At 40.4% G+C, this 14,895-nt stretch overlaps 1 protein-coding gene across 2 annotated transcripts in view; it reads right to left on the bottom strand.

Annotated features, from left to right (window-relative positions):
- Positions 1-4,134: 4,134 nt before the first annotated feature.
- Positions 4,135-14,895, bottom strand: part of zdhhc9 (zDHHC palmitoyltransferase 9) — a 33,462-nt gene continuing 22,701 nt past the window's right edge. For both annotated transcript variants that reach the window (XM_076875459.1, XM_076875458.1), the window contains exons 5-9: positions 14,803-14,849; positions 14,048-14,152; positions 9,842-9,945; positions 9,614-9,686; positions 4,135-6,877 (exon numbers count right to left, since the gene is read on the bottom strand). In XM_076875459.1, the coding sequence (XP_076731574.1) occupies positions 6,695-6,877; positions 9,614-9,686; positions 9,842-9,945; positions 14,048-14,152; positions 14,803-14,849 (512 nt within the window). In that variant the 3' untranslated portion in view covers positions 4,135-6,694. The remainder of the gene's footprint in view (positions 6,878-9,613; positions 9,687-9,841; positions 9,946-14,047; positions 14,153-14,802; positions 14,850-14,895) is intronic.

The following is a 14,895-nucleotide window of genomic DNA, read 5'->3' as shown; positions in this document are numbered from 1 at the left end:
GATGTGGATTCTGTAAGCTGTTAATTGCTACTGTTTCACATTTGTTTTCAATAGCTGTCTGTGAGTCTGTCAGCGCACACACTGTATCCAGAGGCTTTTGCAAAGTTATCATCATTTCATCATTTGTGAAGCAAATAGTTTCGCTTGCCATGTTTCAATTTAATTTTCAATTTTAATGTTTACTTTCTTTTTTTTAAAACATTTGGTTTTACTTTTAGTTATCCGATTAGTTTGTATTAGTTTTATTTTAATAGGCACTCACATAAAAGTACAAGTTTCAGGTTGGACTCTCTTTTGCTTTCAGAGCTGCTTTCATTCTTGAAGCCACAGATTCAGCAAAGTGTTGGAAACATTCGTCACAGGTTTTGATGCGTACTGACACGATAGCACCAGAGAGTTGCTGCAGATTTCCTGGCTGCACATCCATGATGCGAATCTCTTGTTCCACTACATCCCAAAGGTATTGTGTTGGATTGTGATCTTGTGACATCACCACCAGCAGCCTGAACCGTTGATGCGTGGCAGGATGGATGCATGCCTTCATGCTGTTCATGCGAAATGCTGATGCTGTCATCCAAACATTGCAGGAGAAATTGAAACTCGTCACCCAGGCAACATCTTGAGCCCATATGAATTGTAGTCTGATAAGAGTTACACCTGGTGTGGTCTTCTGCTGCTGGATCTCCTTCAACATGCTCACATTTTGGTTGAAACAACTGGTTGCAACTGATTATAGTTTTCTATCAACTATAAGCAGCGTGGCCAATCTTCTCTGGCATCAACAAACCCTTTTTAAGCTCAGAAAACTGACGCTTGTCTTTTTTCAGACCATTCTCTGTGAATCCTGGAGATGATTCTGAAATACTCGGACCAGCCTGACTGCTGCCAACAACCATGCAGCATTCAAAGTCACTCAAATCACATCTCTTCCTGATTCTGATGCAGCTTTTGAACTTATTTTCATGTGATTGAAACAGGTGTGCCTAATAATGTTGCTGGTGAGTCTATCTGAGTTATAGATGGTAGTATAATAGTATCCTGCAATATAGATTAGTATATAGATGGTATTTGTTTAATAAGTTGGACGATGGAGCAGCTACACTACTGATGCCTTTTATTTGTATTTCATTTATTCAAATTTATTTTCTCACCTTCAGTTTTACTTTTAGCTTAGGTTGAATTAACTGTGATAACCTTGATGCCCCCCCGTGCGGTTGTCATGACTTCCACAGTGGATATCTCCGTGACTCCAGCAGCTTCCAGATGTGGAAATAAACTGAGCGTGGGTTATCAACTTCCTCAGAGGTTTTATCTGTGCTGACAGAAGGTAGGATGTAGATGTTTGGACTTCAGGGCCATACTGCGAGGTGACAGTGAGGTCGGTTTCTTTTTTTAGCGCTCAGAACAGTTTTCGGATTTAAGCTTAGAGTTAAAATAAATCCACAATTCGCAGCAAACCCTGTCATTAGAACATGAGAGCCATGGCTTCTCTTTAGATGAGCGATTTGCCTGATCAGCAAATCATTTCTTGTGAATCACTGAATCTAAAAAATGCAAAGTGGAGACAATAATCCACCAAAACAGTGACGGCAAAGAGATGGTATGCAGTTGTTCAAAAAGGGCTGTTTTTGTAGAATATTTGTCCGTTTAATGAAAGTCTGCACAATTTCACCTCCCTGCAATGAATATTTTTTGTGTTACACACCTTAAATTATGTAGAGGAAGGCTGAAGATTTGCATCTCTTGATTTTAGCCGTCATAGCTAAAAAGTACATGGGATAGTCACATGAAATTCTATGGCTGCTAAAATTAGGACTATATCAGTTTTTCAGCAGTAAAACACGCCAAATTCAATGTTTATAATGTAATAGAGACACTTGTTTCTGTTTCTGCCCTCCATGTTTTATCCGTTTCGTGATAATTCAGTGAAAAAATATCTCAAAAAGTGTGATTTGGGTAAATCTTAAAGGATCATATCTGCCTGTGGGATAAACACGATTTATTTTTCCCACATTTTGGTCTTCTAGCTGTGAGTCCTTGTGTGAAAACCATTTTCTCGTATGTTTTATACATAGCATATACATCTGTGGGAGTTTACACCCACGCTGGCAGCTCTGTGCGGCTGCTCAGCTGAGGAAAAGGACAAAGTTTAATCTAGTCATGCTGTAGTTTGGTGTGCAGCACATCTGCTATTTGATCTTTATATGAAAAGTGAAACACTAGTTCTAAATGATGAGGACACAATTTAAACTGTGTATGAAGCAACAGATATTACCACACTGCATGTGAATAAGAAACTACAACATCTAAATATCTGTGTAGGTTCTCAGGCTGTCCAAATGGAAACGTGCACAGATGTATCTGTGGGACCATAAATTATGCTTGAGGACACAAAAAACATGAATAGCTTTTGCTCACATTTGTTATGTGTAATTATTTATTTACTCATTTATTACTTGTTATTTTCTAACTTGTGCCTGATTCTGATTGGCTGTTGTGTTTGTGCTCGTCCAGACTGATTTGTTCAGTTTAATTCAGGTTTATTTATATAGTGCCAAATCACGAAGGTTGCTTCAAAGTACTTTATATTGCTAGCTAAATGCCCTACAGTAATTTGAGCAAAGCTCGAGCAATCTGACGACTCCCTATGAGCAAGCATTTTGTGATGGTGGGAAGTAAAAACTCCCTTGTAAGAGGAACAAACCTCCAGCAGAACCAGGCTCAGGAAGGGATGGTCATCGGTTGTGACCAGTTTGGGGAAAGAGAAGAGAAAAGCACACAGGAAGATGGGACAAAACACCTACTGTTGCAGAAAGAAGACAGCATTTAACTATGTCATTAAATTTAAAATCAAATTAAATAAAAACCAATAACTGTGACACACTGCAGTGGCAGATAAACAGATGGGAAGTGAAAAGTGGTGAGTGGAGTCAGGGAGTCACATGAAGAGTCTATAGCATAACTAAGTGATGTTCAGGGTCACTTGATCCAGCCCTGACTGTTAGCCTCAAAGAGAAAAGTTTGTGTTTAACCTTTAAAGCAGAAACATGTCTGTCTCATGTCTGTTTGTTCAAAATCCAAACTGAGAGCTGGTTCCACAGTAGAGGGGCTGATAGCTGAAGCCTCTGACTCCTATTCTACTTTTACAAACTCTGGGAGACGTAAGTAAAGTAAGCATATTGGGATAAAGTACTTCATAAACAGTAAGCGTGGCGTAAATTCCAGATCATAAAAATGAAGCCACAAAGAGATGCAATAATCGCGCATTTTATCGGACAGGTCACTAGATGGCGATATCTTTGGTTCAGCTCTATAAATGATAACTTTCTGATTTGACCCCAACAACGTCAGCTAACAACTTCAATTAGAAGTCATTAGCCAATGAGTGGGAACAATGAGCAAGCTCTGGCCGGTCCTCCTCGTCACATCCTGTTTTTTTGAAACCAAGATGGCAAAGATGGAAACGCTGCTCTTGACTTTTCCAAACTGGCCTACTTTCATTTTTTATTATACCATCTGTGACTGCCAACAGCTTGCAGATTGCACTCTTCAATTCAATTCAGTTCAATTCAATTTTATTTATATAGCGCTAAATCACAACAAAAGTCGCCTCAAGGTGCTTCATAGGTACAGAGAAAAACCCAACAATCATATGACCCCCTATGAGCAAGCACTTTGGCGACAGTGGGAAGGAAAAACTCCCTTTTAACAGGAAGAAACCTCCAGCAGAACCAGGCCTCAGGGAGGGGCGGGTCCATCTGCTGTGATTGGTTAGAGTGAGAGAAGGAAGACAGGATAAAAGACATGCTGTGGACAAACGGTGCAACAATAACATTCACAGCAAGCTAAAATTTTGAATCATCTCAAAATGTATTAGTTAATAGTGAATTTTTTTTTTTTTTACATAAACTGAAATTATGACTTATGATGCCAATTTATTTATTTCAGTGATATAAACAAGCTTCCATGAAAGGGTGTTTTTCCCCATCTGTTCTCTTTTTTTGTGTTAACCGTTCTCTTCCATGATTCAGCGGTTTGTGATTACCCTGCATATCAAACAAATCTCCCGCTGAATGCTTTTTAAATAAGAACAACTGAGCAGCCTCCCACTGACAGAAGAAAACGTTAACAAAGTTATAATAAGACAACATGTTTTGTTTTTTTATTTACCAGACACAATGATCATGTAAAAAGAAGTGAATAAATTGAATGAAATACATATATCACAGTGTTGATAACAAACAAAGTGGACATAAATAAGTGTTCCATCAACGGTATAGTACTGTATCTGTATACATAATGCAATGTAATAATCAGATCAGAGCATTCACGTCTGATCCCGCTTTGAAAACAGGAATAAATACAAGAGCTCGGCCTCTCTGTGGTCTGCAGACTTTCAGCTAAACCTTAAATTTCATCCTCCCTTTGAACATCACGAGCTTCCCTTTTTTTTCCCCCCTTCTCAAAAATCGAACATCATACATTCTTGCTTCTCGGTGACAATTAAATACACCAAACTATCTTTAAATACTTTCCACAAGAAAGCCCACTAAGTTCAGCTTTAGTTGAAAACAAAGAAAAAAAAGTCTCGGTTTACTGTAAATTTTAGCATTTCTCTGAGTTTTCCAAACAAATACTCAGTAATTACACTTCTTTACACAACTACACACTTCACAGCATCCTCCAACAGAGACGTGTCAGGGATTACCTGAGAGCAGGTAGAAAGAATTCCTCAAGAGCTGAAACAGTTAGAGAATGAACGAGTTAATGAACCGACAAAATATTGGTTGAAAAAGTTTTAATGCTTTTACCCCATCAAGTTTTTAAAGCTGTAAAGTCTGACAGTTAAATAAAAATGATGGCATGCCCCGTCCTCAATTCACCCTAAACTTTATTCTCTACCCTTGATTTTAGAGTCTGATACGGTGCTAAAACTTCTACACAAGTGTATTTCACAAACACAAACTCTGTCTTGCATACGGCACAATCACTAACTCTCACTATCAGCTAACATCAATTAATACAAAGGATCTGCTTGACTCCTTCTCTGATTGGTCTTTGCACAGATGCTGTACCCTCAGGCGATCGTTGTGACCAAAGCAAAATAAAAGACACGTAGGGGGGTGAGGATAAAAGTTTGTTTTTTAAAAAAAAATTCTCTGCGATAATGAGCCTGACACAGCTGGTTGCAGCGAAAGCTGCGCCGGTCGTGGGCGTACTGTACAAAAAAAACTGTGCAAGTAAAAGGAGGAGAGGAGTAAGATATGAGACTTTTCTACAGAGGCAGAACACGGCAGGAAGAGAGAGGACTGGGAGGAAGATCAGGAGGAGCTCAAAGACTGAATAATTAACTCTGGCTACACACTTCGTTCTTTCATCCTCACCCAGCAGCTGAGTTTTCAGCACATCTATCGCTGCTGAAGCAACCTGCAGTTAAAAGATGGCTTTGCTTAGTTGTTTATTTCTCACAAGCTTTTTCAGTGACCTGCGATATTTTAAAACGCAGCAACATAAACTCACCACAGGGCTCTGTGATCCTTTCAGCTAAATAGTGATTATTCCTTCTCAGATTTGGAAAATTCACAGTTTGTCAACAACATAAAAATTGTAGTGTTAAGTAGAAGATTCATGCTTTTTCCTTTATATCACCTCCACAGGTTAGCACTGGATTAATGATTTGAAGGGCTCCTCTGTTGGTGAACCTCAGCTGCTACAGATGGATGCAACCGTTACATTAAGGCACTGGTACTACGAGTGTCTCTACGCTCATCAGGCCTTTTCTCACATATGAGACTTTAAATGTGCGTGACTCAGTGTCATCCGTTTCAGAGCGCCGATGGCACACTACATCCTTGATTAGATAAAAAAGAAAATAACGTAAAAAATGAAAGGACAGGCGTTGGTCTGGATGAGATCACTTTGTTAAGAAAAGATGCACATCAGTGACACCAGTACTTGAATGCAGCAGTATCAGAGTACAAGGTAGACTTTGCCTGGAAGGAGCCTTAAATGAATTTCTCAGCTAAGGATTCACACGTTCTCCTGCTGCCTGGACATCAGGAGCTCCGACTGAAAGGTGAAACCCTTTATCACCACACTCTTCTCAAAGCTGCTTCTCCAGCCTTCTTGTGGTTTGCATAGGGCGTGTAATATATGCACAACATAAACCGACTGTATGTATGAAGTTGTACACATGTCCAGAAGTGATAGCTTCTGTTTTTGCCAGAGACTTGCAAGGATATTTGAACTGGCCTCTTATAATAAATGTCATTACGCTATTTTAAATATAAACATACTTGAGTACTGACAGTCAGAGGAAGCCCACGGGCGAACTGAGGGGCTGTCGAGAGCTTGGGGAGTGTCTTTTCTGCGGCACCCCAGCAGCTTTTTCCCCCCTATGCGTTTTTTTTTTCCATGCAGTGTTCAGGAGACGGGAAGCTGCTGACTTTCCATTTAATTACTTCTCCTGCAGGAGTGAATGTCAATCAAACTCCTCTGCAGCTACCAGTGAGAAAAAGCAGGGAAGAGGAGGAGCTGCAGCAAAATCTCCGCTCTTCTGAGGGATTGATGGGCAGGAGTCGGAGAATAACTGAGTCCTCCTCACAGTAGTCAGACATTGATTATTAATACTTCAGTTCCTGACCAGGCAGGATGCTGGAGGAGCAGCCCCGATGAGAGCCGCCCTCTAATGCAGCTAATGGGCCCTTTCCTTGGCGATGGAAGTCTCTGCATCAGTCTCAGGTGAAGCCAGGGGTGGGACTTTCGTAGCTGCAGGGTGCTCCTCTTTCGGGGAGGCGTTCTTCTCCGCAGAGGCAGCAATGCTCGGCTTGGCATCATCAGGTGTGTGCTCGTTGGGGATGAGCGGAGCTGTGGTTTTCTGTAGGGAGAGGACAATGAACATGGTCACTGAAACTGTGGGGTTTATAGCAGTGCCAATATTGCTGCAATCAGTGGTATTATCAATGCTGTAATATTATTTTGAGTTAGAATAAAGTGAGACTTGCACTTGACTTGGGTGTGCAAAAGCCTGACTGCCACCGGTTTGACAGCAACCCCCCCAAAGAAACAAAAAAAAACAACAAAAAACCCAAACACGCCACTGCTATTAAAAGGAGCTGTTAGACTTGGGCGGCACACAGTTTTGATAGATTGAGCAATTTCGTACCAGCTATTAACTGGAATTGATGTGCAATTCTCTTCCCTAGAGGACAGCAAGCTGAAAAGATGCAGTAACGACAAACTGATCTGAATCAGATGATTAACAGGAAGAAGAACATAAAACAGGCGAATCTTTCTTTTGTTCCAGACTGGGTGGAGACAACACAGTCGCTCCTTTTATATTAGAAATTCATATACTATTATCACATTTACATTTTCTATATTAGGAAGAGATAGAGAGCTGCTAAATTAAAAAACAAAAAGATAAAACGGCGTGCTCTGAACTCATGGTTTGGACCCCACCCAACTCTGAATGCCGCCTTCATTTTGATCTGAGCTGCACACCTGCAGGTTTTGTGCCTGCATCTTGCTCAACTGTGATGCTGTGACATAAAAACACCCGCTAAAGCACTCAGAAGCCTTTGTGGTAAGACCGAGTACAACAGAGGTCGTTATTGCCATCACAACAGATTGTAATGAAGCAATAGCAGCGATACACTGAGTCATTCCATCAAAACATTGTCGGCTGACGCTCATTTCCAGTGGAAAAACGGCTAAAATCACCACTTATAGTTCAGCTCAGTGACGACAGAGTACTAAAAGGTCACGCGTTACTGATATTGTACTGACTTCCTTTGGCTCAGCTTTTAATTTTTTAAAGACTGAAGTCAAATTCAAAGTTGAAAGTTGTGTTGTTTTATTTTATTGGTACTACAGTAACAGCTTATTCTGGGCTTTGATGAACAAACGTGTGCCTCATCACATTTTCCGAACCCAGTTAAAATCAGTCAGATAATAAAATAAATGTAGAAATATCAATGTAAAACAATAAAACCTGAAAAAGCTCACAGAGAAGACACCTACCCAATGCCGTGAAGTGCTTGAGTACTGCTGGATCGTTTATTGGTTTACTTCAAGTGCAAGCTGTGGATTTCCTCTTTAGTACCATTTTTAAAACTATATAATTTATAAAAATCTCTTTGTGATTCTTCTTCCTTTGCTGGAACTAATTCCTTTATCAAAAACAATAACTTCAACAATCTTAACTTTGATTTTTGGTGTAATTTTGAATCCATCCCTCAAAGGGCTTGGTGATTTGGGTTTTCACTGACCGCTGTCTCATCATTTTGTATGCCAGTAAAGATTTTTCAACTTGAGTACTTCATCTAGATCTTTTTGAACACCATGTATTTGTTTCGATGTCCATTTTGAGATCTCAGAACACATTTATTATATAGTATACATGATTTCATATGCAGCAAAACACACTAATCATCCAAGTGCATATTCAATTCAGGGTCACAGGGAGGCTGGAGCCCATCTCATCTGTCACAGGACAACCTGGACAGGCTGCCAATCCACCACAGGGCTAGCACGGTGATGCAGACAACCAAATCATGTGTTTGGACTGTGCAAGAAAGCAGGAATGCCTGGAGAGAACCCATATAGGCACAGAAAAGATCCCAACACACCATTTAAAAGTAAGTGCACTTCCAAAAATGCAATTATTGTTTGCAGCACAACTAGAAAAGTATTAAACCACCATGGATGGACACAGCGACAGTTACAGGATTTTTCACTTGGGCAACTTTAACATTTCCAAGACTTAAATGCCTGCTCTGTATAGTGTTAGTTTAAGCAGGTGTACAGGACGCCGGTTTAGCCAACTGGATAGAGCAGGCGACCCATACGCCATAAGGTAAAAGCACCTCGAGGCCATTTGTTGTGCACCTTTCCCTGGTCTTTCCCATTTTCTCTCCACTGTCCTACATTATCAAAAAAAGCCTAAAAAGCCCACAAAATATATCTAAAAGTAAAAAGCAGATCTTGAAGTCAAGCTCAGCCTCAATCCCAGCTGATCACGTGATCTCAGTGAAAGCACATGTTAGCTAATAGTTCAGCTGATACCTGTCCACACATACAAACAACAAATCTTACACAGGCTGCGCTGTTTAAGTGGCTTTCACCGGTCCTCAGCTGCTGTGCATCTGCAAGCCACTTTGTGACCCACTTGCGCTTCATCTCCCCCTTTCATGCTGTATTTGGCTTAACCAGAACCAGTGTTCTATTCTGTGCAGGTCTTGCTGCTCCATTTTTGTACATAAAAGGGCGAGGAGGTCCCAGAACAGAGCTATAATACCCAATATAAATTACTGCAGATGGAAATAATCCTGACTAGTGGTCCTGTTCGCATTTAAAGCAGTGGAACAAACACAAGTGAATGCAAAACGCCAGCATCTGTATGCTAAGAAGAGGCACAAAATGGCCCTTCTTTGACACTGACACACACACACTTCCTTTCTTCTCTCAATTCTAAGTGGTTTCAACTGTTTTATGTCTGCTCTATATTCATTATTCTGTGCTTTGCAGCCTCCATCCACTCACGAATCGGTGTGTCTGAATGAGGAGACTACAATGAGAAAGAGTGCATGTGGGTGTGTTTGTGGGCACTCACCGTAGATTGTGGCACGGGGTTGCTGGAGGAAATGAGTGTATCCTCCTGCAGTAGTCCTCTTCTGTCCAAGACGCTGTAGGGTGAGACGAAGCAATCATTCTGCTCATTAGTCACCAAAACAAAGCAATGCCACCAAGCTCAGACAACAGTGCGGGAAACAGTCTTGCACTGACAAAATGACCAAAAAAAACCCAAAAACTGTGAGCCTAAGATACAATAAGCAGTTACCTCGGGTATGTCGGGCCACACAGCACCTCACAGCAGTTTTTGATGATGTTCTTGTGGCTGTAAGGGTTCTGGCCTCTGTTCTTTCCCGACCAGGATCCTTTAATCTATGCAAAACAAAATTCACCACAACAAAAATCAGTGAAGAAGCAAACCCTACCAAACTATCAATCGTCCGCAGTAGCACTCACTTTTCTTTCATGAAGATTTTCCCTGTGCTTATACCTTATTCAAAAGCATACTTCCATTTATAGAAGTTATCCCCACAGTGTTGGGTTTGACCCACTAAAATCTAGCTTGTCAGGAGTTAATGAATACTGATTTACTGGGAAATCTATGTGCTGATGGGTACAAACAGGCAGGGCAATGGAAGATTAGAACCACTTTATTCATTCATTAAAAATCTGAGTTCATACTAAGGTTTTCTTCTGCAATAAAACCACTACACAGCAGCTTTTTTGGGGCTTAAGGGGTTAAACGATTATTTTACTTATGCATATATGCTATGCTATGCATATATAGCTGTTTTTTTTTAATACAAATACAAATCTGTGCATCATTTTATTGACACCGCCTATAATTTTTTAGGATCTTTAGGAATATTTCCTGCAAAGACAGATTTTAAAACAAATTTCTTTTAAATACCTGAAAGAAGAAATCAAGGACACTGCTTTCATATATAAGAGAAACCTGGACCTTAATCATGCACAAGTTTATAGTCTATTTAGCTCCAAAATTAACATAATTTTCCATTAAATAAGACCTGAAACAAGCTATTAGATACTTTTAATACAGCTCATTTTTGGAACCAGAGGAATCACCCCCCTGCTGCATTTACTAACAAAAAGTGCAATGAGTGCAGATTTTTAAAAAAAATTCTCGTGTGAATAAATCTGGCACAGTTACACAACATCATAAAATAAAATACACAAAACAGAAAACAAATATTTCCATTATAATCCAATGACCTTCAATGTGGACAACAATTATTTGCAGATTTTGCATTAGAGCCACATTAGATTTGATTTTTTTAAAAACAGGAAACGTAGATAAAACAGACTCTGAATGCATCTGTGAGTGCATCTGTAATAGTTGTAAAGGCTCGTCTCTTTGTTCGCAGCAGAGCATGCACTCCCTGACCCTCCAGCAGGACGGACAAAAAGCTTTATTTTAGGCGTCATAGATGTAGGTCAGGAGCCTGCACACAAGGCGCCTCACACATGCCTCCGTGTGTCTGCATGTGTGACACACTTCATCGAGCATGCGTCGTCCTACGGGGAGACCAGAGCAACCATAACACTCAAGGTGCCTTCCTTCCCCTGTTCGCCTTCTCCTCCCTCTCTCCTCTCACTCCCCCTCCTCGTCTCTGCCACAGCAGTGTTTCTGGCGCCGTGCCCGGCCCCTGCAGGTATCGATGCATCTATTATTAGCCCAATCACAGATATTGAAACAGCTGGGCTGACAGCTATTGTTTCAACTCCTGAAGCAACGTTACACGTTTTAGGTGCACATTCCACTGCTTTATCACAGATTAAATGGGGAAAAAATGAGGCCAGCCATCCCACAGGAAAGAAGAAGGGGAATTATAAATTAATCATTACAACAAAGTATGAGTGCACTCTCTTGCTTTCAGCCATCTAGAACCTCCCACCACATCGCTGCTGCTGCTTCTCATCAGAGCCTCTGCAGTTAGATCTGGGCTAACAAAGCCTCCATTAAAGAACACGTGCTGTTTAATGTCAGTATATTTGCACAGACGCAACGCAAATTACTCCCTTTGTGAATTCATCCACCTGCATGTCCGCCGCTCATCATCTGCTTCGCATCAGCCTGACTCTGTGTTTCTGTGTGCAGTGACTAAATAACGACTCAGTGCTAATGTGGCCAACCAATCAATACTTTTTTCCTCCTCATTCAGCCGGAGAAGCTTTTTCTAAATGTAGTTGGCAAGCTGGGAGAAAGAGACCGGCGCGTCTGTTTTCGACTTATTTCAGCTTCATTTTGTCAGTGCTTTTATTAAGTACAGAAGCTTTTTGTGCATATTTTTAGATCATTACGCTCCATCAGCCTGCTGGTTGGCTGAGAGGAGTCCAACTGCAAACAATTTGTCGCATGGCTGAGAGTCTGAGCAGAATAAGCTGCTCCTGCTGGTGGTTTTCTGTCTCAGTCTTCCTGATTTAGATAAAAAATAAAGCATTAACCTTTACAGAAAAATAACAAACAAGCTGGTGAATTCTGTGTGTACAATCTCTTAAATGAGAGTGAGTTAATATCTCATTTTTTTATGTCTCTGTTTTCTTCCTGTTGGTCGTCAGACACTTTATTTGCTTTTCTTTTGTTTACAATATACCAACCTTGTTTTAACGAGCTACAGTTTACCAGCCCTCTGTCCTTCAGCACTGAACGAGGAGGAGCTGTTGTCAAGGTAACAGCTCTCTGGTCTTAGAAATTGTAGTGTTGGACCACGGTGATGCATGTTTATCTTTACAGCCACAGGAAGCCAATCTGCCCGATCACAATGTTGCTAAAACTGTGATTTATCCTAATTATGTATCCACCTGACCATTACCTTCAAGATATAAACCAAGACCTCACCAGAAAACACATCTAACCCATCACTCTTAAAAATCCGAGCATTACTGTAATATGTGCGTTTATCTTCATCTCTATTATTGGTCAGTGGGGTTGGACTTTGTTCAACCCCGAAGCATTTGAGTCCTCCTAATGGGGCATTAAAGAACTGAGAATAAACGCCTCTCCATATTCCCCTCGAGGGTTTCTGGCAGGTAACAAACAGCTTTAGCTGTATTATCGCCTTCCTCTGAGCTGAAATAGTCGTACACGTTCCTCCAAAAATGAGAAGGCTGCAAAGAAACACAGAGACGAGTAAATGTGTCTCTGTGTTAATCCAGATGCAGCTTGACCAGATGTGTTAAGCCACATGTGGATTTAATGAAATGTAAACGTAAACTGGTCTGAGCAGCGGTTCACTTGGACTAAAGTCTATGAAACCCACTCGAACACTAAACTGATGCTCCAAACACTGTGTAGGATCAGCTTGGCAAATGCAGCCTACAGAGTAGGCAGCTCACTGGATTCTGCCAAATATCGATTTCTGTTGTTATGTGACAAAAAATAAAGTTTGAAGAATCAGAGTATAGTTGCAGAAAACTTGGAAAAATAAAATAAATGAGATAATAGTCTGTCAAAGTGTAAGCAGAATAGACTGTACATAAAAGATGGACAAAGCTCAATCTGTATTCTTGTAATGACTTGCAGTGCGTCACTTCTTTGGTTCCAAAATAACTCAGATGTCTGCAGGATCGCCTCAGTAAACACTTTCCTAATGACTGTATGGCCTCAATAACCAACAAGTGTGAATGGAGTTAGTGGTCCAGTAGAGGTAATGAGTGACAGGAGAATGGTGGCTAAACTGTCATCACACGTTAAACAACACCTCCCACCCCATTCAAGTCACTCTGACAGCTATGAGCAACTCCTTCAGTGACAGTGTGAAGGTGAGATTTGGGAGGTGTTTTCACCCAGGTGCTGTCAGACTCACTAAAGGTACACATGTGTGATACTCAGTATTTGCTGCTATTAACATGCAGCCACTGCACTATGAAACATTCAATTTTTGCTGCTACGAGGCATCTAAAATGTCAGTTGTATTATTATTAATGCATATATTTCTTCTGCTTTTTAGAGCGTACATTTTTCTTCTAGTTGTTTTTATATAGTATTTCTGTTGTTAGATTATGCTACACCTATTTATTCCTGCTCTGTCCACTCTACTGCTGTGAATGTCCCAGACCATCTCGTCTCATCTTACATGATGTTAATTTGCAAATTACGGTCTCCATTCCAGTGAAAAAAGATGACAGAGCACGAGATGCTTTAGCTGGGACCTGCCTTGTAACTGAAATGTCGAACCATATGAGCATGCAGAGTTCCCAGTTTTCTCACTCTCAGTTGTTTTAGTCTTTTATGGGTACAGGGGAACCAATGTTGTATGTGCGCTCATAAAGCAATTGCTGCCTAATTATTTCAGGAGTTCATCTGTCATTTTCCATCTTCATTTTTTATGAAAACAATAAATAATAATAAATAATAAAGAATGGACTGACTGAGACTCGACTCGAACCAAAATGAACTGTAGACCTGAGCAGTTATTCAACAAAAAACAACAAGAATAAAAAAAGTACTTACATCCTCGTTGGTGGTCTGGTTGAGAGAAATCAGGTAGGTATGGAAGCCAGTCAGTCCCACCACTGACCACAGGGTGAAGAAACACACCAGCACCTCCAGCACAGTGAGCTCCAGTTAAGAAAACAGTAACAGATGTTTCTGGCTGACTCGAGGTTACTGATTAAACCGCAGACAGCGTAGCAAAAAAAATTATGTAACATGATTAAAGGCAGTGAATGTCAGTGGAAGAACACAGAGCGATGAAAGAAGCGGTTTTACCTTCTAACTGTGCAAAAAGGAGAAAAAATAAGACCATTTAGAAATAACTTAATTAAAACAACTTTAAAGATTTTTTTCCATTAAAATTTCTAATATTTCTGTAACATGAGAAAAGGCAGATAAACAGACACTTATTTCTTGCCTCTCATCAATGAATCTGCAGGTTTTAACGGGCTGTAGCTAGGTAACTACAAGCCTAAGATTATCCCAGTGTGTGGCCTGATGCCACAGTCTCAGGATGATTTTAGAGTGAATTATTTTATAATGAGAATCTTGCAGAAGGGTCTGTGCAAAATATGAGCAAGTTGTAATTTTTTTCTTTTTATTTGTCACAGTTTAGCGGCTTATCTTCAATTGCAGGATGAGTTTTTGTCATTCAAGTAATGAGAGTTCTGTTAACTTAGCTATGCTAAGGTTGGGCAAAGGCTGTACAGTTTTTGGTGTTCATGAAAATCCAGCAAACATATCACCCACACACTCAGTTTTAAAGGATATGTTCCAGGTGTTTCCTTCAAAGTGTTCAAAAAGCCACCATTCATTGAGCCTGTGGACAGGGAAACAGAAATTACAAGGTCATTATTGTTATTAAG

This window comes from Maylandia zebra, linkage group LG2, assembly GCF_041146795.1.
Source record: "Maylandia zebra isolate NMK-2024a linkage group LG2, Mzebra_GT3a, whole genome shotgun sequence".
Lineage (NCBI taxonomy): Eukaryota > Metazoa > Chordata > Actinopteri > Cichliformes > Cichlidae > Maylandia > Maylandia zebra.
This window is presented reverse-complemented; position numbering and strand designations above follow the sequence as displayed.